Source organism: Musa acuminata, chromosome BXJ1-4 (assembly GCF_036884655.1).
Source record: "Musa acuminata AAA Group cultivar baxijiao chromosome BXJ1-4, Cavendish_Baxijiao_AAA, whole genome shotgun sequence".
NCBI classification, from domain to species: Eukaryota; Viridiplantae; Streptophyta; class Magnoliopsida; order Zingiberales; family Musaceae; genus Musa; species Musa acuminata.
The window spans coordinates 43,835,329-43,856,468 of NC_088330.1; the positions used below are offsets into that span (position 1 = coordinate 43,835,329).

A 21,140-nucleotide genomic window follows, 5' to 3' on the forward strand; every position below is an offset into this window, starting at 1 on the left:
CACTCCTAAGAAAAGGAACGAGAAGCAAACATCCAACCTCTCTCTCTCTCTCTCTCTCTCTCTCTCTCAATAATTGGGAGATGATGGATCACGAGACCATATCTGTCACAGTGCCGATCCAATTTGGACCTTCCCTTATACTTAGCTGCCACTGCTTGCAAAAGTGATATAAGGGACCACACTATATGCTTCTCATCTCCTCATAATGCACAAGCATTTGTCTCATTGCATGTATTACACACAAAGCCACCACAACTTTTTAACTCCAACACACATAGAGGATGAATCACACACCCTTTTGTTTTTATTTTCAGGTAAGACAAAACTTATATATTATTGATATATCTCTAATTATACACTAGAATTACCTTTCTTTTTTATGCTGGGTTAAAGAAGTTGCCAGAAAATTAAGAAAAGTATGATTTCAGATTATATGAGCATATCTAAAAGTTTAATAGATACCATATTTGGACAAGATTAATTGATTATAGATATTATTTTTAATTTAAAAATTAAAAAAAATATTACATTAAATAAACAATATTACGCTCACACATAGATCTAACCAACCCAAATCTCTCAACAATAGAGAGAGAGAGAGAGAGAGAGATAAAGGATGAAGTTATATTTAAAATATATATTATGAAAAAGACAGGAGAGACAAAAGATAATGGAAGAGGTAAATGTAAACTTTGTTTCCATCAAATCTCTTCTAATTTAGTCTCCACAATTCATGCATGCACCCAAACTAAAACCCATTTAATACAACATATAGTAGTATCCTTAGGGTTGCTACCTTCTCGAGGTGTATTGGTACTAGTCAAAGTTGTTTGATTGACCTTATTCCTCGAACCGAAGCTCAATCTGCCTGAGAAGAATACAACTTAGAGCAGGTCTCGGTCCAAGTCAGGAAGACCAGCTTGGACTCCAAAATGTACCTCACACAAGGAGACGACAAGAAGGTGGACGGAGGAGGTAAGAACGTGTGGTCGAGTAATTCCTTGTGGAAGATCCTCTTATTCTAACTCTCATGTGAATGATCTAAAGGAGGTCGGCTTGTCTTCTTCCTCATTTATTTTACTGAGGAAGGCAGCAGGTCGCCGATACATGCACTGTCTCTGACCAAGGCTAGGATATAAAGACACACGGAGAGAGAGAGAGAGAGAGAGAGCGTATGGTCATGGCGAGTGAGGTGCAGGGAAAGTCTGTCCCCATGGAGGAAGCCTCCTTCGAGATAACCAGCGGCCGCAGTCGGGCACGGGACGACTTCGACGACGACGGCCGCGTCAAGCGTACAGGTTGGTCTCCAACACTCTCTTCTTCGTTGCAGCAGCAGCTCTTATCTTGACATGGATCGATGGGTGGCTGCAGGGACGCTGGTGACTGCGAGTGCTCACATCATTACCGCCGTCATCGGCTCCGGGGTGCTCTCGCTCGCCTGGGCCTTGGCTCAGTTAGGGTGGATCGCTGGTCCGACAGTTCTCTTGATCTTCTCTCTCATCACCTGGTTCTGCTCCAGCCTCCTTGCGGACTGCTATCGATCTCCTCAGGGCAAGAGAAACTACAGATACAAAGATGCTGTGAGGACGCACCTAGGTAGACACGGATCACAAGTGGGTCATCCGTTTCGGCACACTTGCCATCTTGCTTCATCTCTGCTTCTCTTTCAGGGGGTGTGAGCTCCAAACTGTGCGCACTGGCTCAGTACGTGAATCTTGTAGGAGTCACCATTGGCTATACCATCACGACGGCCATCAGCATGGGGTGATAAGCTTAGCTTTTCCCGGTCGTACATCTCCATGTGAATCCACTGCAGGATTCCTTCTCACCTCCGATACCTGCATGTGTTCAGGGCCGTGAAAAGGTCGAACTGCTTCCACAGGAACGGCCACGACGCCGCGTGCGGGGAGTCCAACACCACCAACATGACCATCTTCGCGTGCATACAGATTGTTCTGTCTCAGATCCCTAATTTCCACAAGATCTGGTGGCTCTCCATTGTGGCGGCCATCATGTCCGTCGCCTACTCCAGTATCGGCCTCGGCCTCTCCATTGCCAAAATAGCAGGTGGGTCCTCCAAAATTAGCCCACTCTCTTCTCCTCGTCTCCATGCCTCACATGCATCCATGTTCCCGCAACGCAGAAGGGCCTCATGCGAGGACCAGCCTGACAGGAGTCACGGTGGGGGTGGATGTCTCGGGGAGCGAGAAGGTCTGGCGAACGTTTCAGGCTCTCGGGGACATCGCCTTTGCGTATGCTTACTCCAACGTTCTCATCGAGATCCAGGTATGCACTTCGGTGCTCCTCCTCACTGACAAGCTTTGTCATCATTGATATGATGATGCTGAATTCTGATGAATGGTTGACAGGATACTCTGAGATCGAGTCCACCGGAAAACCAGGTGATGAAGAAGGCCACCACCATTGGGGTCCTCACCACCACCACCTTCTACATGCTGTGTGGTGTGCTGGGATATGCTGCGTTTGGGAACACTGCGCCCGGCAACTTCTTGACAGGATTCGGCTTCTACGATCCATTTTGGCTCGTCGACATCGGGAATATATGCATCGTCGTCCATCTCATCGGTGCTTTCCAGGTAAACACCTAAAGCTGGGAGCTTTGATTCCTTGATGAAGCTGCATGATGAATTCCGAGACACAAGCATCTGTTATCTTTTGCCTGTAGGGTTAACATATTGATATCATACAATAATTTGGAATCATAGACTCGAGTGACAACCTTGCAAACAGCATCATCACAGTTTGCCTACAGCGATAGGATCAAACATGATCTGCACTGTGAGCCCACCATTGACTAGCTGTGGTAAAGAAACCTTTGACATTTCAAGGGCGTGGTTTTGGTACACCAACCATGTCCTCTGACACTGTGATGAGTGTCAGATGTGGTTGCACTGGGTAGGAACCTTCAAACCACATCATGCAAAACAAGCTCTCTGACCTCAACCTGACATGTGGATTCACCTCTTCTGCCAATCAAGACAAATCCAATTGAATGATGAACATCATTAGAGATTGTCCTGACCTGGTCCACTAGGTGTGGCTTGATGCTCATCCACCAACTAGCACACAGGTTCTGTTCTTGCTGTTGACACATGGGCACCTTCATGCAGACCAGCAACCAGGTCCTGAGGGAGGAACAAAACAATGTTCAGATAAATCACATTAAGATAGAAACTAACATGTCTATTATGAAACAGTTATTCCATTACCCTACAAAACCCATCCAGCCTGTCTATTCAACCACATATGTGAATACCCTAGAAGCACCACCTGAAGTAGCTGATCTATGAACTATGTCATTATAACATCATACAAAACCCCCAATGTGTGTCTCTGCAGAGCATAGAAACATTATAACTGGGTTTGTCATGGTTCTCAACATGGTTGCCACAGGATACACACATACATATGCACTACATTGCAGAAGAGTTTCATGTGATCCATCCAAAATATGGATAGCAGGACAGTCTTGCGCAACTTGGTATCATTGTTGAGGTAGCACCAACATCATCACATATAAATCTCATATAATGCATCTTAACACTAGCTTTACAAACAATCAACAAACTGTGTCATGATACAGCCTAAACTTATAGGTTATAATTCAAATTGAATGGGGAAGAAAGTGGAGTTTAACCAGCTAAATCATGAGACTCAACTTGTACCTTAAAGTACAAGCACCTCCAAAATGATTGGCTAATGATATTGGTAAATGCAGGTTTTTGCCCAACCAATTTTCCAATTCATCGAGACTTGGAGCCGGAACCGTTGGCCAGATAATCGTTTTGTGACAACTGAGCATGTGATCAACATTCCTTTGCTGGGTGATTGTCCCTTCAGTCTCTTCCGCATGATCTGGAGATCACTTTTCGTCATCATCACCGCTGTAGTTGCCATGATCTTTCCTTTCTTTAACGATTTCTTGGGTCTAATTGGGGCTGTTTCATTCTGGCCGCTAACTGTGTATTTTCCGGTGGAGATGTACATCGTGCAAGCACAAATTCGCAGGTTCTCTGCAACTTGGACATGGCTGAAGATCCTGAGCATTCTCTGCTTGATAGTGTCACTGGTGGCAGCCTGTGGATCTGTTCAAGGACTCATTCATAGCCTTCAAGACTACAAGCCTTTCAAGATCTCCTGACAAGGTGGTGGATCCAGTCAAATTTCGGCATGACTTAACACTGGATACAAATAGATTCATAAATAAAGATAGATTTAATTATCACTTTTTCATGTCAGAGGGCATGATGAAGGACAAATGCATGTAACTGGGATATAAGAATGTTGTCTTGAATACTTGTAATTGTCCATGGGGACAAATGACATGTTCTTTTTGCTCTGTGATGTAATATTCAACTATTGAAAGTGAAATATCCCAAGGAGATAGATGTCCTATAAGGAACATCATTTGACTTAGTTACAGAATGCCACTTTTTTACCACTGTCTTCCCACATGTTTCCTACCTTCCATTTCAACTTCTCATCTTCCATGGTGCTAAAGGTGAAGCTAGTAAACAAGTAACTTTTGTTAGTTTTCCAAGTGAAGTGCAGAGAATGTCTTAATGGAACATGAGAAACACATATGAAAATGACTAAGAAGTTAAGCGCTTGTATCATAGTGCAATTTAATCATAATTCAAGCATTACGGTTGGCTGCTATTTCTAAAAAAATTTCCATTCAATTTCTAAGAAACATTGTTTTTGAGCTAAATTGATGAAATATGTTAATACACAAATATGGCATCTCACACAAGGTTGTTTGCAGGTTCACTGACAAGACCAACTCAGAAACATAGAAGACAATAAATCCTCATACATGAGTCTGACCACTACCTTCTTTATTTCTTTGAAGAAACTGAACCCAAAATATTAATGAAAGGAAAAAAAAGAAAAGCAATGTTGAAAAAGAAAGGAGCAAAACCTCAGCTTTGATGCACAATGCACACCGTGATTGACCATGAGCACCTTGCTTCCTGTGGTGTCAATCATCACCAATGTACAAATACCTTTCGCCTTGTTCCTCCTGATGGTCCGGATCATATCTGAGTTGGTATTGAAGCATTTGTCGGTATACTTGGGCTCCCTGGACCAAGCTCGCAGCTATATCCTTGTATTAAAAACTTTGGACCTGCAGCAGCTTTAAGAGCTTAGAATCTGAGCCCTGCTCACTAGAACATATCATGATCTATTGAATTTTGGTTGAATAGGAATCAGTATATGGAACTGGACAAGTGCCGCAGAAAAGAAAAATATACATTCAGAATATGACACACCTTCAATCTCCACCAAAAGATGACTTTGATTGCTTGAACTAAAATTTCAAACATATTCAATATCAAAGTCGAGGTAAGTTGGTTAGCATCAAACAAAACAGAGCTGCATACTCAACAGAGAAATACTCTTTCTTAGTAAAGGGTAAAACTGAATCCAGTTCAACCACAAGAAGAAGAAGATGGTTTTTTTTATCACTTCTTGCACCAATATACTTTGATTCCATATCTGTTTGTCACAAATATGGGAGTCAGCATTAGCAACAATAACTTGTAAAAGACTAGCTAATAATGGTGAGACATAGAAACCATAAGAAAACACCAAAAAGCACTAGAAGATCAGGTGGTAACCATCAAACAATTATGCAAATAGATTCAGTGATCACTGTATGATTTAAGTGTACAATCTTCCTGTAAAATCTTCATGCGACTAGTTGCTTTTCTTGCAACTGGTGAAGCTGGAGGCAGCATCGGAGAGTAGGAAAACTTGAGCAAAATTGTTCAGGCTCCATGCAGTTAAAAAGAAATTTCAATGACCAACTAGAAAACTACTACAAGTAACCTTCAACCAAAACACTCTCATTTGAGATCCTTGATTCTAAGTTCTTTAGTCTCAATGAATCATAGCTAAATTCCAATTCTGAGGTCTTTTCTCCTATGTTCCAAAATGGGCAAATCTCCATAAGAACCTTCTGTATCAAGTGTTCACTAACAGCATCTTCCAGAAGCTCCGAGAGACATTCGCTACCCCCTGCGAAATCCAACAAAATGCTACACAGTCCACGACGTCCACAGTAATCTAGAATTGAACTTAAGGTAATTTGTTCAAGAACCACCATCTCAATGCCTTCCACTTCAGGCTCCACTTTTATGTGTCTCTCTGCCAGAACTATTATCTTTGCTGCAGAACCTGCTGTCAGTCTTGGAAGGCATAATGAATAACCTGAACCCTTTGCAATCACAATATGAAATGGTTGATTAGCGCCAATCTCATGAGATGTTGGTAAAGTGGAAATTTTGGACAACAAGTCATTAGGAATTAAAATCCCATCATATTCCTGCAGTAACTGCGAGTAATATCCGCCTGGTCCTTCTGCACCTTTTCCAAGTTGTGTCATAATCCTTCCGTTAAATGAGAGAGTATATCTGCACTCATAAAACCAAAAATTCATATTTAAGTTGTTGAGCTGAAGGGATGAATATGCAAACCAGGAAGTCAAGAAAGGATGAGTGCAAATTTCAACGATTACATTTTTTAACCCTTTATAACAAAATCAAAATGAAAACAAAGTTTCTTTAGTTATCCTCATCAAATATCACAGGAAATGGCCAAAGGAATATACCCCATGCATCGAACAAAAGATAGGTAGCAATCATATTCAGAGTCCAGGCTGGAGGACTAAAAGTGGTAGGCTACTAACAATGTAAAGCTTCATGGTATCTTATTACTACTGCTCATGTTCTTAATTTTTCTATTTGTGGTTGATAATTAAAAGGAAAAAACTATGGTTCTTATTATATAAATTTTCACATATAAACATAAGCATTGAGTCATTTGTACTTTCTTTAGACTGGACAGGTGGTTAGCCAATTATATGTTAGCCAGTCCCCCCAACAAACCAATCGAACGGTACCTTTTGGAGGAATCACTTCTCGTCTCTCACTAACACATGAAATTGGAAGATAACATCAAGGTGATTTCTGATGCACACTCTGATAAGTACATGCAAGAGTTGTGACAAGTTGATTCTTTCTCTCAATGCAATATTGTTATAATTTCTAAGACTCGATTGCTTTGTTGCGGTAACTTTTTAGTCTCCATTTCATCCATTTATGAAGTACTTACTCTGAGAAAAGATATGTCAAATGACAACAAACATGGAACGAATGTCTATCTTCATCTAACAGAACCTAAAAAAATTCAAAATACAACTGTGATTTTAATGATTTATTTGGGTTTTAGATAAGAAAAAAGGAAAAAATAGCATGTAATAATTCAGAAATTCACATACATAGGGAACTTCCTATATCAACCTTGTAACAAAGTATAGTTAAAAAAAACCAAACAGAACGTACATCTCAACTAAATTCATGGACCATCTGCTCTCAAAATTACTGTTTCATTCTTGTTAAAATCAGTTTGGAAAGCTTAACTCGATTAGCATTTTTGCAACACTTACAGTCATGCAAACGAAAATTATCATCCTAATATTGCCAGTGAACTCCTGCATAATGAAGCTAGTACTTCATGTATCTTTTATAGTGAGCAATGAAAAAAGGTCAAAAGAGCACATTGGTCATCTTGATCATCCTGGCAGATAAACCAAACCAGTCCTAATTTTCTTTTCTGAATCAAATATTAATAATTCACTGCTTACCTTAAAGTAACAAAAGGCCTCCCTGTAATGATTCGATGAATATAAGCTTCATTAAGTTTCTGGCACAACATTTCTTCCACACCAACAAGAACATCAATGCCAGAATCTCTGAGCCTATCAACTCCTTTTGAAGCTACAATGGGATTTGGATCAACCATCCCAACAACCACTTGCTTCACTTTTGCACGAATGAGAGCTTCAGTGCAAGGAGGAGTCCTCCCATGATGGTTGCAAGGTTCGAGGCTCACATATGCTGTTGCGTTCTCAGCCAAAATTCCAGCATCTCTTAGGGCAAAAACCTGCAGGTCATATAAACCTAAGAAGAGTTTGAACAAGAGGAAAGAGAAAGCATGCAGATATATCCTAACTCCGAGGCACACGGTTCATATTCATTCGAGTATTTTGTAAGGGTATGAACATTTACCCAAGAGTGATCTTAATGCATATAACCCAATAGCATCAAGCAAAACAATGAGAAGAAAATATACGAAGAAGCTAACACAAAATAAAGAGTCAAGCAACATAAGCTCTTAAAATTTGATTAAAATAAATGAACAAAGAAACATAAATTGCCAAAGCAAGCATAAGCCCATAGGCTGCTGTATAGATAGGCAAACCGAACAAATCTGAAAAGTTCGCGTAAAGAAAAACTATCAAAGCAATCAGGACATCAACAAAAACGTAGTGTAATGTATGCTTGAATATGCAAAACAAAAAAGGAAACAAAAATGTGCTCAGAGATTAGAAGAAAATACTCAGTTGATACTAAACGTGACCACACTATTACACCAAGCCAGAAGTAAAAGTCTCTTTATGGTCGGCAAATTAAAGGGGAAAAATAATTGCCATCGGAATCGGTCAGTAAAACCTTTGGAACAATACAAAATCATCTTCCGACGACAGCATTAAAGCAGCGTATTACAAACAGAGTGAGGAAATGCACTACATTGCATTTTCCCTTCAATCGAATACATCAAAAGGTATGACTTCTATAGACCTGCGGCGCATTAAATAGCTAAATTTACGAGGGAAAAAAACCCAAAAAATCAAACACCAGAACGACATCAAATCTAACAAAAAGAACACTTCCCGTTGAAATTTGAACCAGAACAGGAAAAAAGAGGCATCTTTATCGAAAAAGAGAGATGCAATCGGATGGATACCTCAGCGTGCGGCTGGCCAGCTTTGGGGTGAAATCCTCGACCGACGATCTCCCCATCCTTGACGACGACGCAGCCCACCATGGGGTTGGGAGAGGTGCACCCGACCGCCTTCCTCGCCAATTCCACACACCTCCTCATAAAGAACGCATCGTCCCTCTTCTCGCATCTGACACGGACGATCGCACTGCCCCCGGCCCTCCGCGGGCCGGGAGACCAAGAACTGGACTCGAGACGACGGCGGAGTGCATCGGCTCCGAGATTGGAGCTTGTGGGCGACGAAATTGCCCGGAAGTAGAGGGCAGAATTCGCCATTACCCACTCGACGATGATAGAATGCCCTCATGTTTCGGGGAAACAATACACGGGCGCCCGTAACGGGTGTAACGGTGGCCGCATACCGTTACATTGACCGTGATGAACCGTTACGACACTGACTATATTGGCGACCACACCGTGACGTCATCATGATCGATGTTGATCGAATCATACGTCGTCCGATGAGATTCGGGTTGGATCTAAGATACTCGTGGGATCTAAGGGAATGGCAAGATTTGCCACAACAGACATGACTTTGTGCAAGCATGGATTAATAGTCTTTCATTACAGCCATCATGCAAAAGAATGAAGCCTCCTTATGCAGATCAATATCTACCCAAAAAAATTATATTAACTCACTCCATAATACAACATAAAAAAAAAAATTGTTTTCCAAAATTTTATTACATGGAACTTAATTTTGATTGCCTATTGTATACATCTCAGATCACTTTGAAATGATGCTTCATCTGCAAGCAACACTCTTGCTGCAAATCCAAGCCTTGTTGAATCACCAATCACAGTTGTGTTATCAGCAAAGGCAATATGATCTCTAAGCACTTCAGCAGACATCCACACCAAGAACAAGTGTGGGGATCGATCGAGACGTGCGACCCGAAGGCAATCATGCAAAGCTTTATTGCTGGTTTGTCGTCAGGGCCATGCATGCATGATCACCACTGCTTGCTAGCTTCCACATTAGCAGTCAAGATGGTGTGTGTGTGTGTGGTTGGAATGACAAGAAGGCATTTGTCTGAGCATCTCACTGCAAATTAACTTGCAGTGTAGCTTCTCCCATGTTGGTTTACCTCATCGACTCGATTCAGCGGAAGAAGACAAAGGGGAAGGTCACAGTTCTGTAGGCCACAGAAGCATGAGAATATGTTTGGTCGTGGTTATTACAGTGTTCAAAGTGTACTCTTAGGATGCGCTTAGTGTGGTGATCTTTCTTCTACCAACTATATGTATATGAAGATGGTGGTGTCAGTAGTATGCACTCCATAATGGATTAATGGCCACATGCACAGCCCACCTTTTCATTTGAATATTTATTTGGAGTTTAGTCCTTTATTAGATTCTGCTACTTCCTGAGTTCCTCCATAGATTCAGGTCAAAAATCCATTGCATTTACTACTTATTACTAAGAGTTTGACTATTGAGTTGCTAGCTTTATATGTGGTGAGCAGCTATAGAGGTGCTATGTAAATGCTCTTCAAGTCTATATCTACGACTGTGATATGCTTGATGTATACAAGGATCAACAGATGGAGCATGTGATCCGAGCTAGGCTTCTAGGGAGAGAAGGGTCATCTCGTGTGTTTTCTCCCTCACTGAAGTGATTGGATCCTCCCACTGCAAGTAATGATCGAGTAGGATGGCATGCAGTGGCTTATGGCCGAAGAGAAGAGATGGTGGAGCAGAGAGAGAGAGTGTGTGTGTGAGTGGTGGTTGACATGTTTGAAAAGGCTCGTCGATGCACATACTTCAACATGTATGTAACTTGTGCAGGACACAACACTCAACACAACAGACTGAGGTAGACAGAGAGGAGGGAGGAGGTGTATTCTCCTAGTTTTGGGCAACTCCGCTGCCTCGGACCGAGGAGAATACATGGGACGCCATCTTTAATGCCCCAAATCGCGCTGCCATCTATCATTTGCTTGCGAAATGTGCCTTGAGATCAGATGCAGTTTGGTTGGATACTGTTCTGCGGACGTGATATTTCATGGAGAGGGAATGGCGTGCAGCAATGGCACGCAACTGCGCCTCCGTCGTGTCACTTCAGTGACCGTCGTCCAACATAGTCTGCGACTACTTTTAATCTCTGCGTGAGATGCCGAAGGAACTTTCTTTATTCCCCTGTTAGACCTCTGAGCCACAAGAGATCAAGCACTCGGGACAAAAAGACCGGATGCCATTTTGCTTCTGCTACATGGAGTCGAACGAGAATACCATGATGTCTGTCCGGCAGATTACAGGGAGACGAGTGGAGCGCATACATGACACACGAAACAGCCCAGAAGCGAAGGGAAAGGGAACAAGAACAGAGTTCATCGATCGATCGATCGAGTATTATCCACAGTTGAAATCTGGTATCGACTCACTCGTAGCGTCTCATGGATTAAAGATGACGTCCCCGCATTTGCATTTCCAACTCAGGGGCTTGTAGTTGGAGCTGTAGTCGCCCCTCAAGATGGCCACGCCCAGGAATTGCCTACTTCGGCTCTTCGCCTGTGGGATTACTGGCACTTGAACTGCTTCACAGCGGCCGCATGTCACGCACCTCCTCTCGCAGATCGGTGGTCTCGATCCGATCAAAGCTCTCACCATCGCCTTCTCCTCTCCCCTTCCCTGCAACTGAAGATGAAAGGCGTACGCGTACGTTAGAGGCGAAGTTCTCATCAAAGAGTACGTCTTACCGAGTTCAAGGCCTTACGTTTGCCGCCTCCAGAAGCTTAAACGATGGTCTACCTGTGGCAAGCCAAGACAAACTCAGAGCCGATGACCATAAAGATGAAGGAAACGCCTAACCAGGTAGCAAAACAAGCTTTACCTTCGGCCGAATACTGGGCTGGAGTGGAGCTCAAGAGGAGAAGCACCGACAGAAGGAGATGAAACGTTCTGCGAGTCATGATACAGTGGAGAAGTCCCATTTCCTGATGTGATTTGAGTGAATGAACGAGGACTGGAGAGGGAGACAACTTTACAAGGAGAAAGATTGTTCTCTTTCCTCGGTCAGTCGACTATCTCTGGCTTTTATAAGCTGGTGTGTGTGTGAGAGAGAGAGAGAGAGAGAGAGAGAGAGAGAGAGTCAGGCAATAAATGCATTCATGACCAAGGAAAATGAGAGTGCGAGACAGAGAAGCACCAAAAGGACGACAGGTGGGGCAGAACCATACAAGGAAGGGAGAAACAAACGGACACGGATGATGGAGAAGAAGGCGGTGAACTTCCTCATCTGCATCGATGTTTGAGCCCCCAAATCACCAAACAGAAAGCTAGTGTAAAGGGAAGAGCACGAAAGAGAGAAGGAAGAGAACCAGCACGCACAGATCGAGTAAACCAGTGGGCGGAGGGTTTCTTCCCAGAAGTAGACACTGCACCACAGCTGTGTGCTTTCGCTTTACTGGTCCAACAGTGCCCCCATCGTTACCGGATCGTCTTCTTCCGGGCTGATCCCTGGACGCTTCTGCTTGTGCTCTTGTTGCAGGCTTTGATCCCCGCACGTAAAAGGATCCCTTCCTCCATCATCTCAGCAAGCGAACGAGGAGAATATGACTGCGTGATGCATACAGACACTGCGACTTCTCAACAGGTGGCGTCGGTGGTGTGGGCTGAAGTTGACATGAACACTAGCAGCGATGCTCGTCTTCTTGTCTTCCGATTGGGAGTTAACATGTCCCTGTAGTTCTTCACGTGGATTGCTGGTCTCTAATGCATTTAATTCCACACAAATTGCTACAGAAAAAAAAGGAAGAAGAGAAAGCTACCACGGGACAATGCAGATATATGCGAAAGCTTCCTTCCTTCCCCATCAAATCTCTATTTACCAAATATCCTTGTCGAATAAATGTCGGACTATTGAGAGCTGGAAGGCTTGATATCGAAGATGAGTCTGCTTCACATCTACCATAAAAACAAACAATTCTGCACTCTCCATTTCTTGGGATACATTCTAAGATTCATGGTTCAAATCATGGAAATAGTAATATGTGAGCTCCACTTTCTTGGTCATGAGCAGGTTGATGGAAGCTATAACAGGTTATGAAGAACAACCATTGTATCACACAGGAAACCACACTAACTAAATAGTAATGGAAGAGATTCATGAGCAGGTTGATGGAAGCTATAACAGGTCATGAAGAACAACAATTGTACTTGAGCAGGTTGATGGAAGCTATAACAGGTTATGAAGAACAACCATTGTATCACACAGGAAACCACACTAACTAAATAGTAATGGAAGAGATTCATGAGCAGGTTGATGGAAGCTATAACAGGTCATGAAGAACAACAATTGTACTTGAGCAGGTTGATGGAAGCTATAACAGGTTATGAAGAACAACCATTGTATCACACAGGAAACCACACTAACTAAATAGAAATGGAAGAGATTCATGAGCAGGTTGATGGAAGCTATAACCGGTTATGAAGAACAACCATTGTATCACACAGGAAACCACACTAACTAAATAGTAATGGAAGAGATTCATGAGCAGGTTGATGAAGCTATAACAGGTTATGAAGAACAACCATTGTCTGACACAGGAAACCACACTAACTAAATAGTAATGGAAGGGATTCATGAGCAGGTTGATGGAAGCTATAACAGGTTATGAAGAACAACCATTGTATCACACAGGAAACCACCATAAAACCACACTAACTAAATAGTAATGGAAGGGATTCATGAGCAGGTTGATGGAAGCTATAACAGGTTATGAAGAACAACAATTGTATGACACAGGAAACCACCATAAAACCACACTCACTAAATATAAATGGAAGAAATACACACATTGTAGAAGGGGATTTAGTGATGCGGTTGCTGCTTGCAATTGCTGACATTTCAATACAATTCCAAGGAATTAATTTTGGCATCTTGACAGGCAAAGCAGACACCCATAGTTTGCAACATGTATGACCAACTATCCAGATCTTGTTCTTCCAAAAAGAGAATAAAATTAAACAAGAACAACTTGCTATTTGCTAAGTTTGCATCAAATATTCTTGTACTGGGTCAGGTTTCAGACACACGGACATGTGGTAAAAATGCTTGATCGCTCGCTCTCCTCTTGTTTTTTTCCTTTCTTGTACAAGCCTGCATTCAAGCAAACAAAGCTGGGCACCACAAAATCCTGCAGAATGAGGAGCAGCAGAGAATTCTTTCGGGGTTGGGATGGAAATAAATAAAGCACATTGACTTTGAGCAAAACCATGAGCCCGTATTCCTGTGCATCATTGCCAGATCTGTGGTAGGGTATGGAAATAAACAAAGCGCATTGACTTTGAGCAAAAGAACAAGACCCTATTCCTGTGCATCATTGCCAGATCTGCGGTACGGCATGTAACGATGGTCCTTGGAAGCATTTTTCTTCTGCCTCTTCTCAATGTAAGAATCAAGCTTTCCTGCAGCCTATAATATACTCGAGAAGAACGCAGAAGCCAATTAAGAAAATTGTAAGATTTCCAGACAAACAGCCAAGGCTAAATGGGTAAAGATAGTACCTTGAGTTCATTGTACTTTTGTATCAGTTTTCTTTCTCGAATTTCCGCTGCACAAACAAAATTCAAGTTAGATCTTGCATTATTGGACAACAAGAAAACCAGAGCGTAGGCAAGACAGGATGGACATGCAGACTTGCACATGAACAAGCACAAGCACAAGCACACAAGAAATGTCGGACTGTTGCGCACCGACAAAGAAATGCAAGAAAGAGATAAATGAGCAAATAGATACATTTTTTCAAATAATATGGTTGTTTCCCTCGTTTTGCTGCTTCCCTTTCTTTCTTTATATGCTCAGACAAGATCTCAGATTCAGCACACTTCCGAGGACCTGATTTTATCTGTTCATCCTGAATAACCAAAGTTGTTTTAGACAACGATTAGCCTTTCAGGTCATCCAAAATGAACATAGATAATTTCAGCAAAATATAATTAGCACAAAATTCCAAATTGCAAGTAAATTGTGCACAAGAAAATGATTTTGTAAAGTTTTTTCTGCCATAAAAAAACACAAATCACAGAGCATATTATGCTGAGGTCCTACACATTCTATATGAGCGTAGATCTAGATAAGAACCGAGGCCTCTGTACCCTAGATGCAGCTACTAAATACATGGTCTTGTCCTTAAAGATGGCCTTCCACCAAAACCTTGACCTTGTGATTCAATATGTAAAACAAGACTTGGGATCGCAAGCTCAAGTGCAAGGACACAAAGGAACCAGGACCAGTATCATGAGTGAACAGATTTTTGTCACATCACACAGTTTGAGGTTAGCTATCAAGTATCCACAATGACCTACGATTAAGATTACACAAATGTGCATTTGTTTTAATTTTCTTTTAGGGTAAAAGCTGAAATGAACCATTAGTAAGATAATAACAATATTAATAAGAAAATAAACAATGAAACGATGAAGCAACACTTAATTTAGACTTTCTCGGTGAAAACTTACGATCCAAGAAAGGTGGCTCTTTAATTCCTCAACAGCATTTGGGTCTTTTGACTTCCTGATCAACTTTTGAAGTCTCTGCAGATATACAATGGCATTAGTAGAATCATCAATCATTCAGTAAATAATTTGAAAAATATGTTTCATCTTAATAAATCACCTCTTTCTCTGCAGGAAGTTCAACCTCAAACAGAAAACTGTATCGTTTTCTAAACCTAATATTACAGCAAAAAAAAAATAAAAATGTTTAGTTTGCTAAAATAACAGAAGAAAACATAATGTTAATGAAGCAGCTAAAATTTGAAAGAAAAGAAAATGTAACAGCACAATTATTGAGTTTATCTTTTTCACCATTTAGTGATGTATCCATTAAAAGGGTACAACAATACAGGAACCAACTTGGGAAAAAACATGTGAGAACAGGAAACACATAAGAAGGATGCAAAACGAAAGGAAGCATCTTCATTAAGCCTACATAATATTCAATTGACTATGTTAATTTCAACAAAGACACCTCAGCATCACCTTTGAAATATTGTAGATTTTTATTTATTGAATTTTATAAATTTCTGGAAGGTACATTCCACCGAATTAACCATATACAATAATATAGGCTCGAAATTCGTTTGCGGTCATTAGATCATTCTCTATTATTATAAGTACTTTTTCTCTTCATGAAAGGATTTGGGATTTTGCCATTGTTTTTCTCCTTCCACTTTTTCTTAAACAAATTAAAGCTGAACACTTAAAGACAACAAGGTTGCATATCATAACTTGAACCATAGATATCACTCAAAGTAGCACAATAAAAAGACACAAAAATTGCCTATGAATAGCAGTTCAGGCAAATTTGTTTGAGTTGTCACACCTCTGAACAATTAGCTTCTTATCTTTGTCAGTTTGTAAGAGTCAGTTCACTTATATTTCATGATTTAAGAAAGTTCTACATGGAATTTCTCTCACAATCTATGTTTATAAGTGCTGAAAGAATCCATTTTTCACATATAGGTATATAAAGTGAGCGGCTGCCAATAATACATATATAAAGAACAAACATCCTCAGACTCAGCGTAGTTAAATTACAGCAGTCATGGAACTCCCACAGTGCAGGTAACTTCTTATTTCATGTGCACCAGCAAGCATGAACTATATTCAGAACCATGTCATCAAAATGTTACTACATTGGCAACATCCTCAAGTCCATTATCTGTGCATACCTCAAAATTGGTCATTGTTAACATTTTTTAATTATAAAGTCAGATTTCAGTAGGTTCTCCGGTCCTGCTCTGGTCAGCATGTACGCTCTGTATCAAGGGTCAGTGTACAGGTTTCAAACTTCTGGCCGGTCACCAGTTCATGAATGTGATCACAATATTCACATAGTTGGTAACACTAAACATGTCTTTCAAGAGTTCAATCAAACAAAGAGAGAAGACTTGACACAAGAAAGCAGTATTAGCTAGCCTTTTGACACTAGTTGATGCCATTATGAATTTCCCATTGATGCCTCGTTTGATCTGCACATATTTCAATTATGGTATCCTTGATGATGCAAACCAGGCACTTGATGAGACAGTCAAAGATAGCTATTGGTATCCAATAACTATATTAAAACTGTTCCAGCTTCGATCCAACAAGTGCCAAATTACCCATAAGTCTTCAAAGTAATCAATTGTTTCTCCATTCTATTTTATTTCAGGAAAAAAGCAAGATCAAGCGGAAGATGAGTTTCTCGGTGACTATGTACTCAAGCAGTCACCCAACAGAAGGGTTCAATTCCAAACAAATGATGCAACTGTCGTTTGGAATTGTTTGGAATTCCATCAAGAAATTAATTTCGTAATCAAACTTGCCTTTCTTTCCAAGGGCTGTGTATTTGAGCCCAGAATTTGCTAAAATGTATCAAAAAAATTTATACAATTAAAAGCACATATGGAATTCATTGAGAAACAAGGTAATTGAATGTCTAGCATATATAGATTTATTTTCCTTTTCAATCATAACTGTTTCAGTTTCTGCATCTATATCTTGCTCTCTTTACGCCTGCCATGAGGAGTGTTCCATTGACTATTGCTAGCTGCTATGAGTGAATATGGTTATGGATACTTTAGGAGCTAAGCACTAGCCACAAAGCACCGATTGTAAAGATACACTAGGATAATCAATGTATTCATTTGTCAGGATATGCTGAATCCATACAAGAGGCCCTGTTTTTTTTTTTCCTCCAAATATAAGTGATTTCAGCTTGATGGCCTGGGTTTGATTTTGCTCATAAAATAAGAACCTTCAACATTTAACTAATTCATATATGTAAGATCTATCAACATATAAACTTTTGTTCAATGTTCTATCAGAATTGGCAGAATTAGTTGAGTGAGCTAAATTTTTTTTTTTATTTCTCATACAAGTCAAACAAAATAATATACAAAGGGAGAAAATAATGGCATAATCAATATGATGATATGGCTGTTGATCATTCCTATAATCTGAAACTTAAAAGATTTTAAATGATGTAAATGACTATTACAAAAGGGATTACATCAAATATATTCATTGCGTTCTAGGTAATAATTGGTGTGCTAAAATCATGAACAATATTTTCTGAACATTTGTGCTTGAACGCATGGACCAAAATGCACACAAAAATTATATGTATAAGCAGAAAGAACATCTAAGATATACTGGATAAAGCTTAATCCACAATACTTGAATCCTCCCCCACTCCCCACACACAAAACATAACCAAAACAAAAAAAACAAAAAAAAGTAAGCAAAAGAATCAACAAAAAGGAAAGAAGAAGAAGAAACGGCATACCCATCTGTGTCAAGAGTTCCACATAAAGATTCAAATCGTGGATCTCTGACAACCTGCAAAAAAGTGATGACCAGACTTAAAACAACAGATAAAAGTGAACGGTTCACTAACACTGCAATTTATGGAGTTGTGACGTTATTTGCAATTCGAAGATCTTTTTTTTTTCCCCAAATACCTCAGTCAACTACTCTGAGTTTTTAGTAACATATGAGTCAAATATTTACCCCTCAAAAGTACATTATAATGTCATAGGCTATGATATTTCCTTCCCAAATTCCCAATGGCAAAGATATGGTATTCTAAACAGGAACTTCTAATAACAATTTCTACTAGGAAGTTGAAAAAGCAATCACATATAACCAAGAAGCCACACCAAAATTTGTTACATACACTATCAGCTGGTTGAAAGAAAGACAAATAAGAACGAAAAGTAAAATACTAGTATCATGTAGTTCACTTTCAGATAGTGCTTTATGGGAATCAATACAAAGTACAAATTCAAAGTTGCTCATAAATAACTGTAAAGCAATGAAAATCACAGGAATACAAATTTAATAAAGAAATCATTTTTGAACTAAGACAAAACAGAATGACATCCAAACATCTATCCAAAGGGGCTCAGAGGATTGGTACTCGGCAAATTAAGTGTTAGCACTGGTGCAAGTTAAAGCATCGGTTATCTAGAGCAATTACTTTAATCAGCAATTTCTGCTGCTGTTGGAGCTAAAATTTAAATGCATTTTAAAATACACTAAGAAGTGCAATAGGGCATTTTAAGACATCATTATAATAGTCCTTTAAGATAATTTGTAATGGGACAAGACCAGTATCATAGGAGTGGCATAGCCACAAAGCAATATCGACATTGTTGCTCACACAAACATATTGAACCAAATGCATATGCATGACAGGGTTAAACAAGTAACTTCAGGTGATATACCGATGATCCATTCCCCATAACATACTGTAAACCTACCTCTCTTTGGTGTAACACCAAATTTCCACAGTGTACTAGCACAGATGGATATGTCATGCTGTGTAAAGGACCTAAAGGTGTGGTTGTATGTACACAATTTATATGCTGGCATGTCATGCAGATAGCAGGGTTCTGTAATGCCAAGCAACTATGGCATGGCATCACCAGTACAGCAAAATAACATATCAGACTCCACAATTGTACTTTTGAATATGTGAATATGAAACTCTGATATCGCAAAAGCTCACCTTTTTGGGTGCCTGGATGACCTCCCTAAACCTCCCAACTCTCATTTTGCTACTCATCTCCATTGGCCTATCCAACAAAGAAATCCCAAACCAATGTGTATAATCAATACAATCAATTACAAAACACAAGAAAAAAAGAATTGAGATACCTATTCTTGTTAGCACGGCTGGGCTTCAGTTGTTGATGAAGCTTGGTGGCATGGGAGCGATGGGAGCCATCAGCCCGAGCTCTTTGGAGATCTTGAAAGGTTATATCAGCAAGCGCGTGCTCTAAATCCTCCTCCTATTAGCAAGATCATAATTATATGAATGAAGAAGATTTGGAAGACACAAGGAGTAACAGGTTTCTTGAATCAAAGTGAGTGTTCACTCTACTGTTAGCTCTTCAGAGGCCTCTTCATCTTGCTTGTTGGGCTCCCCCCTGTTACGAGGGCTAGAAAACATAAATTTCTCAGTTCCCATGGACACTCTGCCTTTTGATGTGTTCTGTGGCGGAAAATTTCAATGTTAGATTCTTTTAGTTCTAATTCTTGAGTAGCTTATTCTGAGGCAGACCACTGCAGAATTACAAGCACAAACTCCCTCTTAATTGGATGCAATGTTGTCAAGGGCGCTAGGTACTAAAAGGCACTAATGTTCCAAAACGCATGAGGCACTAGGTGCTAGCCAATATAAAAATAATAAGAAATAATTAAGAAGAAATCCAATCATTAAAATAAAAAATTAGACACAATATGAGTTCCATACAACTTCATATTCGAATTACCAGCACTAAATATCAAATTACATTCGTTTAACCATCTAAAAAACATTGAAGAACTAAATATTAGAATTATCAGCACTAAATATCCAATTACATTCATTTAACCATCTACAAAACATTTAAGTACCAAATTGCCCGAATCTAATAACAAAATAACAAAACGAAAGAAGATTAACATCAAAGTTAACACTATTGAAAACTATAGCAAAAATTAACAATTCAAAATTCTAGCAGTCACAAATCCAGTAATTAACACTATTCATAAACTATTGTTCATAAGAAATAACTATTATAAACAAAAACTAGCAGAATTTTGCAGGGGAGGGGGCTGAGAATAGGTGCAGGTCGGTTGTGAGTAAGGGAAGGCCAAGGAAGGAGGTTGCTGGCAGGGAAGGCAAGGATGCGGGCTCAGAAAAGGGGGAGGCAAGGGCGAGGGCTAAGAGCGACCAGAGGCGGAGAGGAGAAGGGGGGACTGCCATGCGAAAGAGAGAGGCAGCCTCCGACGCACGGGGTGGTGTGGTGCAGCGATAGAGACGAATGGGGGAAGGGGGCTGCATTGCGGGGAAGAGAAGAGAGAAAGCGAGCGAGTAGACGGACGGTGCACCGCCAGAGAGAGGAGGTACCGAGCGAAGTCGTCGCGTCGCACTGCCGCCACCGCTGGAAGAATACTGGCCGTTGGTTGTTCGGCTCGCCAATCGAGCACGCAACAGAGAGGACAGGCGTCGGGGTTGCCGAGGGTTTCCCGCGAGAGGGAGATGCAGCGTCCCAGGGACGAACACAGGGCGCCGGGGGTCGGTCAGTATTAACTTAGCCGGTTGAACCTAGCCAGGGTTCAACAAACGCGTGATCTAAGCCCAAGGCCGAAGGCCCATCCAGGGTATTAACGTAGCCTGTTGACCCCAGCCGCCCAAGGCCCATCCAGGGTATTAACTTACCCGGTTGAACCCAGCCGCTCGAGGCCCAAGGCCCAAGGCCCAAGGCCCCAGCCAGAGTGTTAACTTACCCGGTTGA

The 21,140-nt window shown here is 40.7% G+C and overlaps 4 protein-coding genes and 1 long non-coding RNA gene across 6 annotated transcripts; 1 reads left to right on the forward strand and 4 right to left on the reverse strand.

Annotated features, from left to right (window-relative positions):
* Window positions 1–671: 671 nt before the first annotated feature.
* On the reverse strand, window positions 672–3,824 carry LOC135671896 (uncharacterized). The gene is made up of 2 exons (XR_010512878.1): window positions 3,687–3,824; window positions 672–3,146 (listed from the first exon to the last, which is right to left on the reverse strand). It is a non-coding gene; the product is annotated as an uncharacterized LOC135671896 (long non-coding RNA).
* On the forward strand, window positions 1,120–4,437 carry LOC135671894 (amino acid permease 6-like). Its single transcript, XM_065180270.1, has 7 exons — window positions 1,120–1,298; window positions 1,372–1,596; window positions 1,671–1,764; window positions 1,853–2,067; window positions 2,144–2,286; window positions 2,370–2,597; window positions 3,740–4,437. The coding sequence occupies exons 1-7, from the start codon at window positions 1,175–1,177 to the stop codon at window positions 4,160–4,162; spliced, it is 1,452 nt and encodes a 483-aa protein (XP_065036342.1). The 5' UTR covers window positions 1,120–1,174; the 3' UTR covers window positions 4,163–4,437.
* A 1,201-nt stretch (window positions 4,438–5,638) lies between these two features.
* On the reverse strand, window positions 5,639–9,195 carry LOC135671895 (riboflavin biosynthesis protein PYRD, chloroplastic-like). Its single transcript, XM_065180271.1, has 3 exons — window positions 8,833–9,195; window positions 7,670–7,968; window positions 5,639–6,437 (listed from the first exon to the last, which is right to left on the reverse strand). Exons 1-3 carry the CDS (start codon window positions 9,142–9,144, stop codon window positions 5,843–5,845), a joined length of 1,206 nt encoding a protein of 401 aa, XP_065036343.1. The 5' UTR covers window positions 9,145–9,195; the 3' UTR covers window positions 5,639–5,842.
* A 1,849-nt stretch (window positions 9,196–11,044) lies between these two features.
* Window positions 11,045–12,374, reverse strand: LOC135671897 (EPIDERMAL PATTERNING FACTOR-like protein 2). Of its 2 annotated transcripts, XM_065180273.1 has the most exons (5): window positions 12,199–12,374; window positions 12,048–12,106; window positions 11,702–11,911; window positions 11,585–11,619; window positions 11,045–11,505 (listed from the first exon to the last, which is right to left on the reverse strand). In XM_065180273.1, exons 3-5 carry the CDS (start codon window positions 11,799–11,801, stop codon window positions 11,263–11,265), a joined length of 378 nt encoding a protein of 125 aa, XP_065036345.1. In that variant the 5' UTR covers window positions 11,802–11,911; window positions 12,048–12,106; window positions 12,199–12,374; the 3' UTR covers window positions 11,045–11,262. The 2 variants fall into 2 exon arrangements, with proteins under 2 accessions (XP_065036345.1, XP_065036344.1); XM_065180272.1 differs by having other exon boundaries at window positions 11,702–12,106.
* A 1,246-nt stretch (window positions 12,375–13,620) lies between these two features.
* Window positions 13,621–20,919, reverse strand: LOC135671898 (uncharacterized). The gene is made up of 10 exons (XM_065180274.1): window positions 20,753–20,919; window positions 19,742–19,852; window positions 19,516–19,649; window positions 19,367–19,433; window positions 18,143–18,195; window positions 15,488–15,542; window positions 15,331–15,405; window positions 14,609–14,726; window positions 14,377–14,423; window positions 13,621–14,284 (listed from the first exon to the last, which is right to left on the reverse strand). The coding sequence occupies exons 2-10, from the start codon at window positions 19,826–19,828 to the stop codon at window positions 14,177–14,179; spliced, it is 744 nt and encodes a 247-aa protein (XP_065036346.1). The 5' UTR covers window positions 19,829–19,852; window positions 20,753–20,919; the 3' UTR covers window positions 13,621–14,176.
* Between the last annotated feature and the right edge of the window lie 221 nt (window positions 20,920–21,140).

What these genes read in the sequence shown, in the direction of transcription:
- LOC135671894 (XM_065180270.1), top strand. Translation starts at nt 1,175, where the DNA reads ATGGTCATGGCGAGTGAGGTGCAGGGAAAGTCTGTCCCCATGGAGGAA. An exon ending in TGCTGTGAGGACGCACCTAG is followed by an intron (nt 1,597 to 1,670) that starts GTAGACACGGAT and finishes CTTCTCTTTCAG; the next exon opens with GGGGTGTGAGCTCCAAACTG. An exon ending in ACGACGGCCATCAGCATGGG is followed by an intron (nt 1,765 to 1,852) that starts GTGATAAGCTTA and finishes GCATGTGTTCAG; the next exon opens with GGCCGTGAAAAGGTCGAACT.
- LOC135671895 (XM_065180271.1), bottom strand. Translation starts at nt 9,144, where the DNA reads ATGGCGAATTCTGCCCTCTACTTCCGGGCAATTTCGTCGCCCACAAGC. An exon ending in CTGGCCAGCCGCACGCTGAG is followed by an intron (nt 7,969 to 8,832) that starts GTATCCATCCGA and finishes TATGACCTGCAG; the next exon opens with GTTTTTGCCCTAAGAGATGC. An exon ending in AGGCCTTTTGTTACTTTAAG is followed by an intron (nt 6,438 to 7,669) that starts GTAAGCAGTGAA and finishes TTATGAGTGCAG; the next exon opens with ATATACTCTCTCATTTAACG.
- LOC135671897 (XM_065180273.1), bottom strand. Translation starts at nt 11,801, where the DNA reads ATGGGACTTCTCCACTGTATCATGACTCGCAGAACGTTTCATCTCCTT. An exon ending in AGCCCAGTATTCGGCCGAAG is followed by an intron (nt 11,620 to 11,701) that starts GTAAAGCTTGTT and finishes GGCTTGCCACAG; the next exon opens with GTAGACCATCGTTTAAGCTT. An exon ending in AGCTTCTGGAGGCGGCAAAC is followed by an intron (nt 11,506 to 11,584) that starts GTAAGGCCTTGA and finishes TTTCATCTTCAG; the next exon opens with TTGCAGGGAAGGGGAGAGGA.
- LOC135671898 (XM_065180274.1), bottom strand. Translation starts at nt 19,828, where the DNA reads ATGGGAACTGAGAAATTTATGTTTTCTAGCCCTCGTAACAGGGGGGAG. An exon ending in AGGCCTCTGAAGAGCTAACA is followed by an intron (nt 19,650 to 19,741) that starts GTAGAGTGAACA and finishes TCTTGCTAATAG; the next exon opens with GAGGAGGATTTAGAGCACGC. An exon ending in GGAACTCTTGACACAGATGG is followed by an intron (nt 15,543 to 18,142) that starts GTATGCCGTTTC and finishes CTGTAATATTAG; the next exon opens with GTTTAGAAAACGATACAGTT.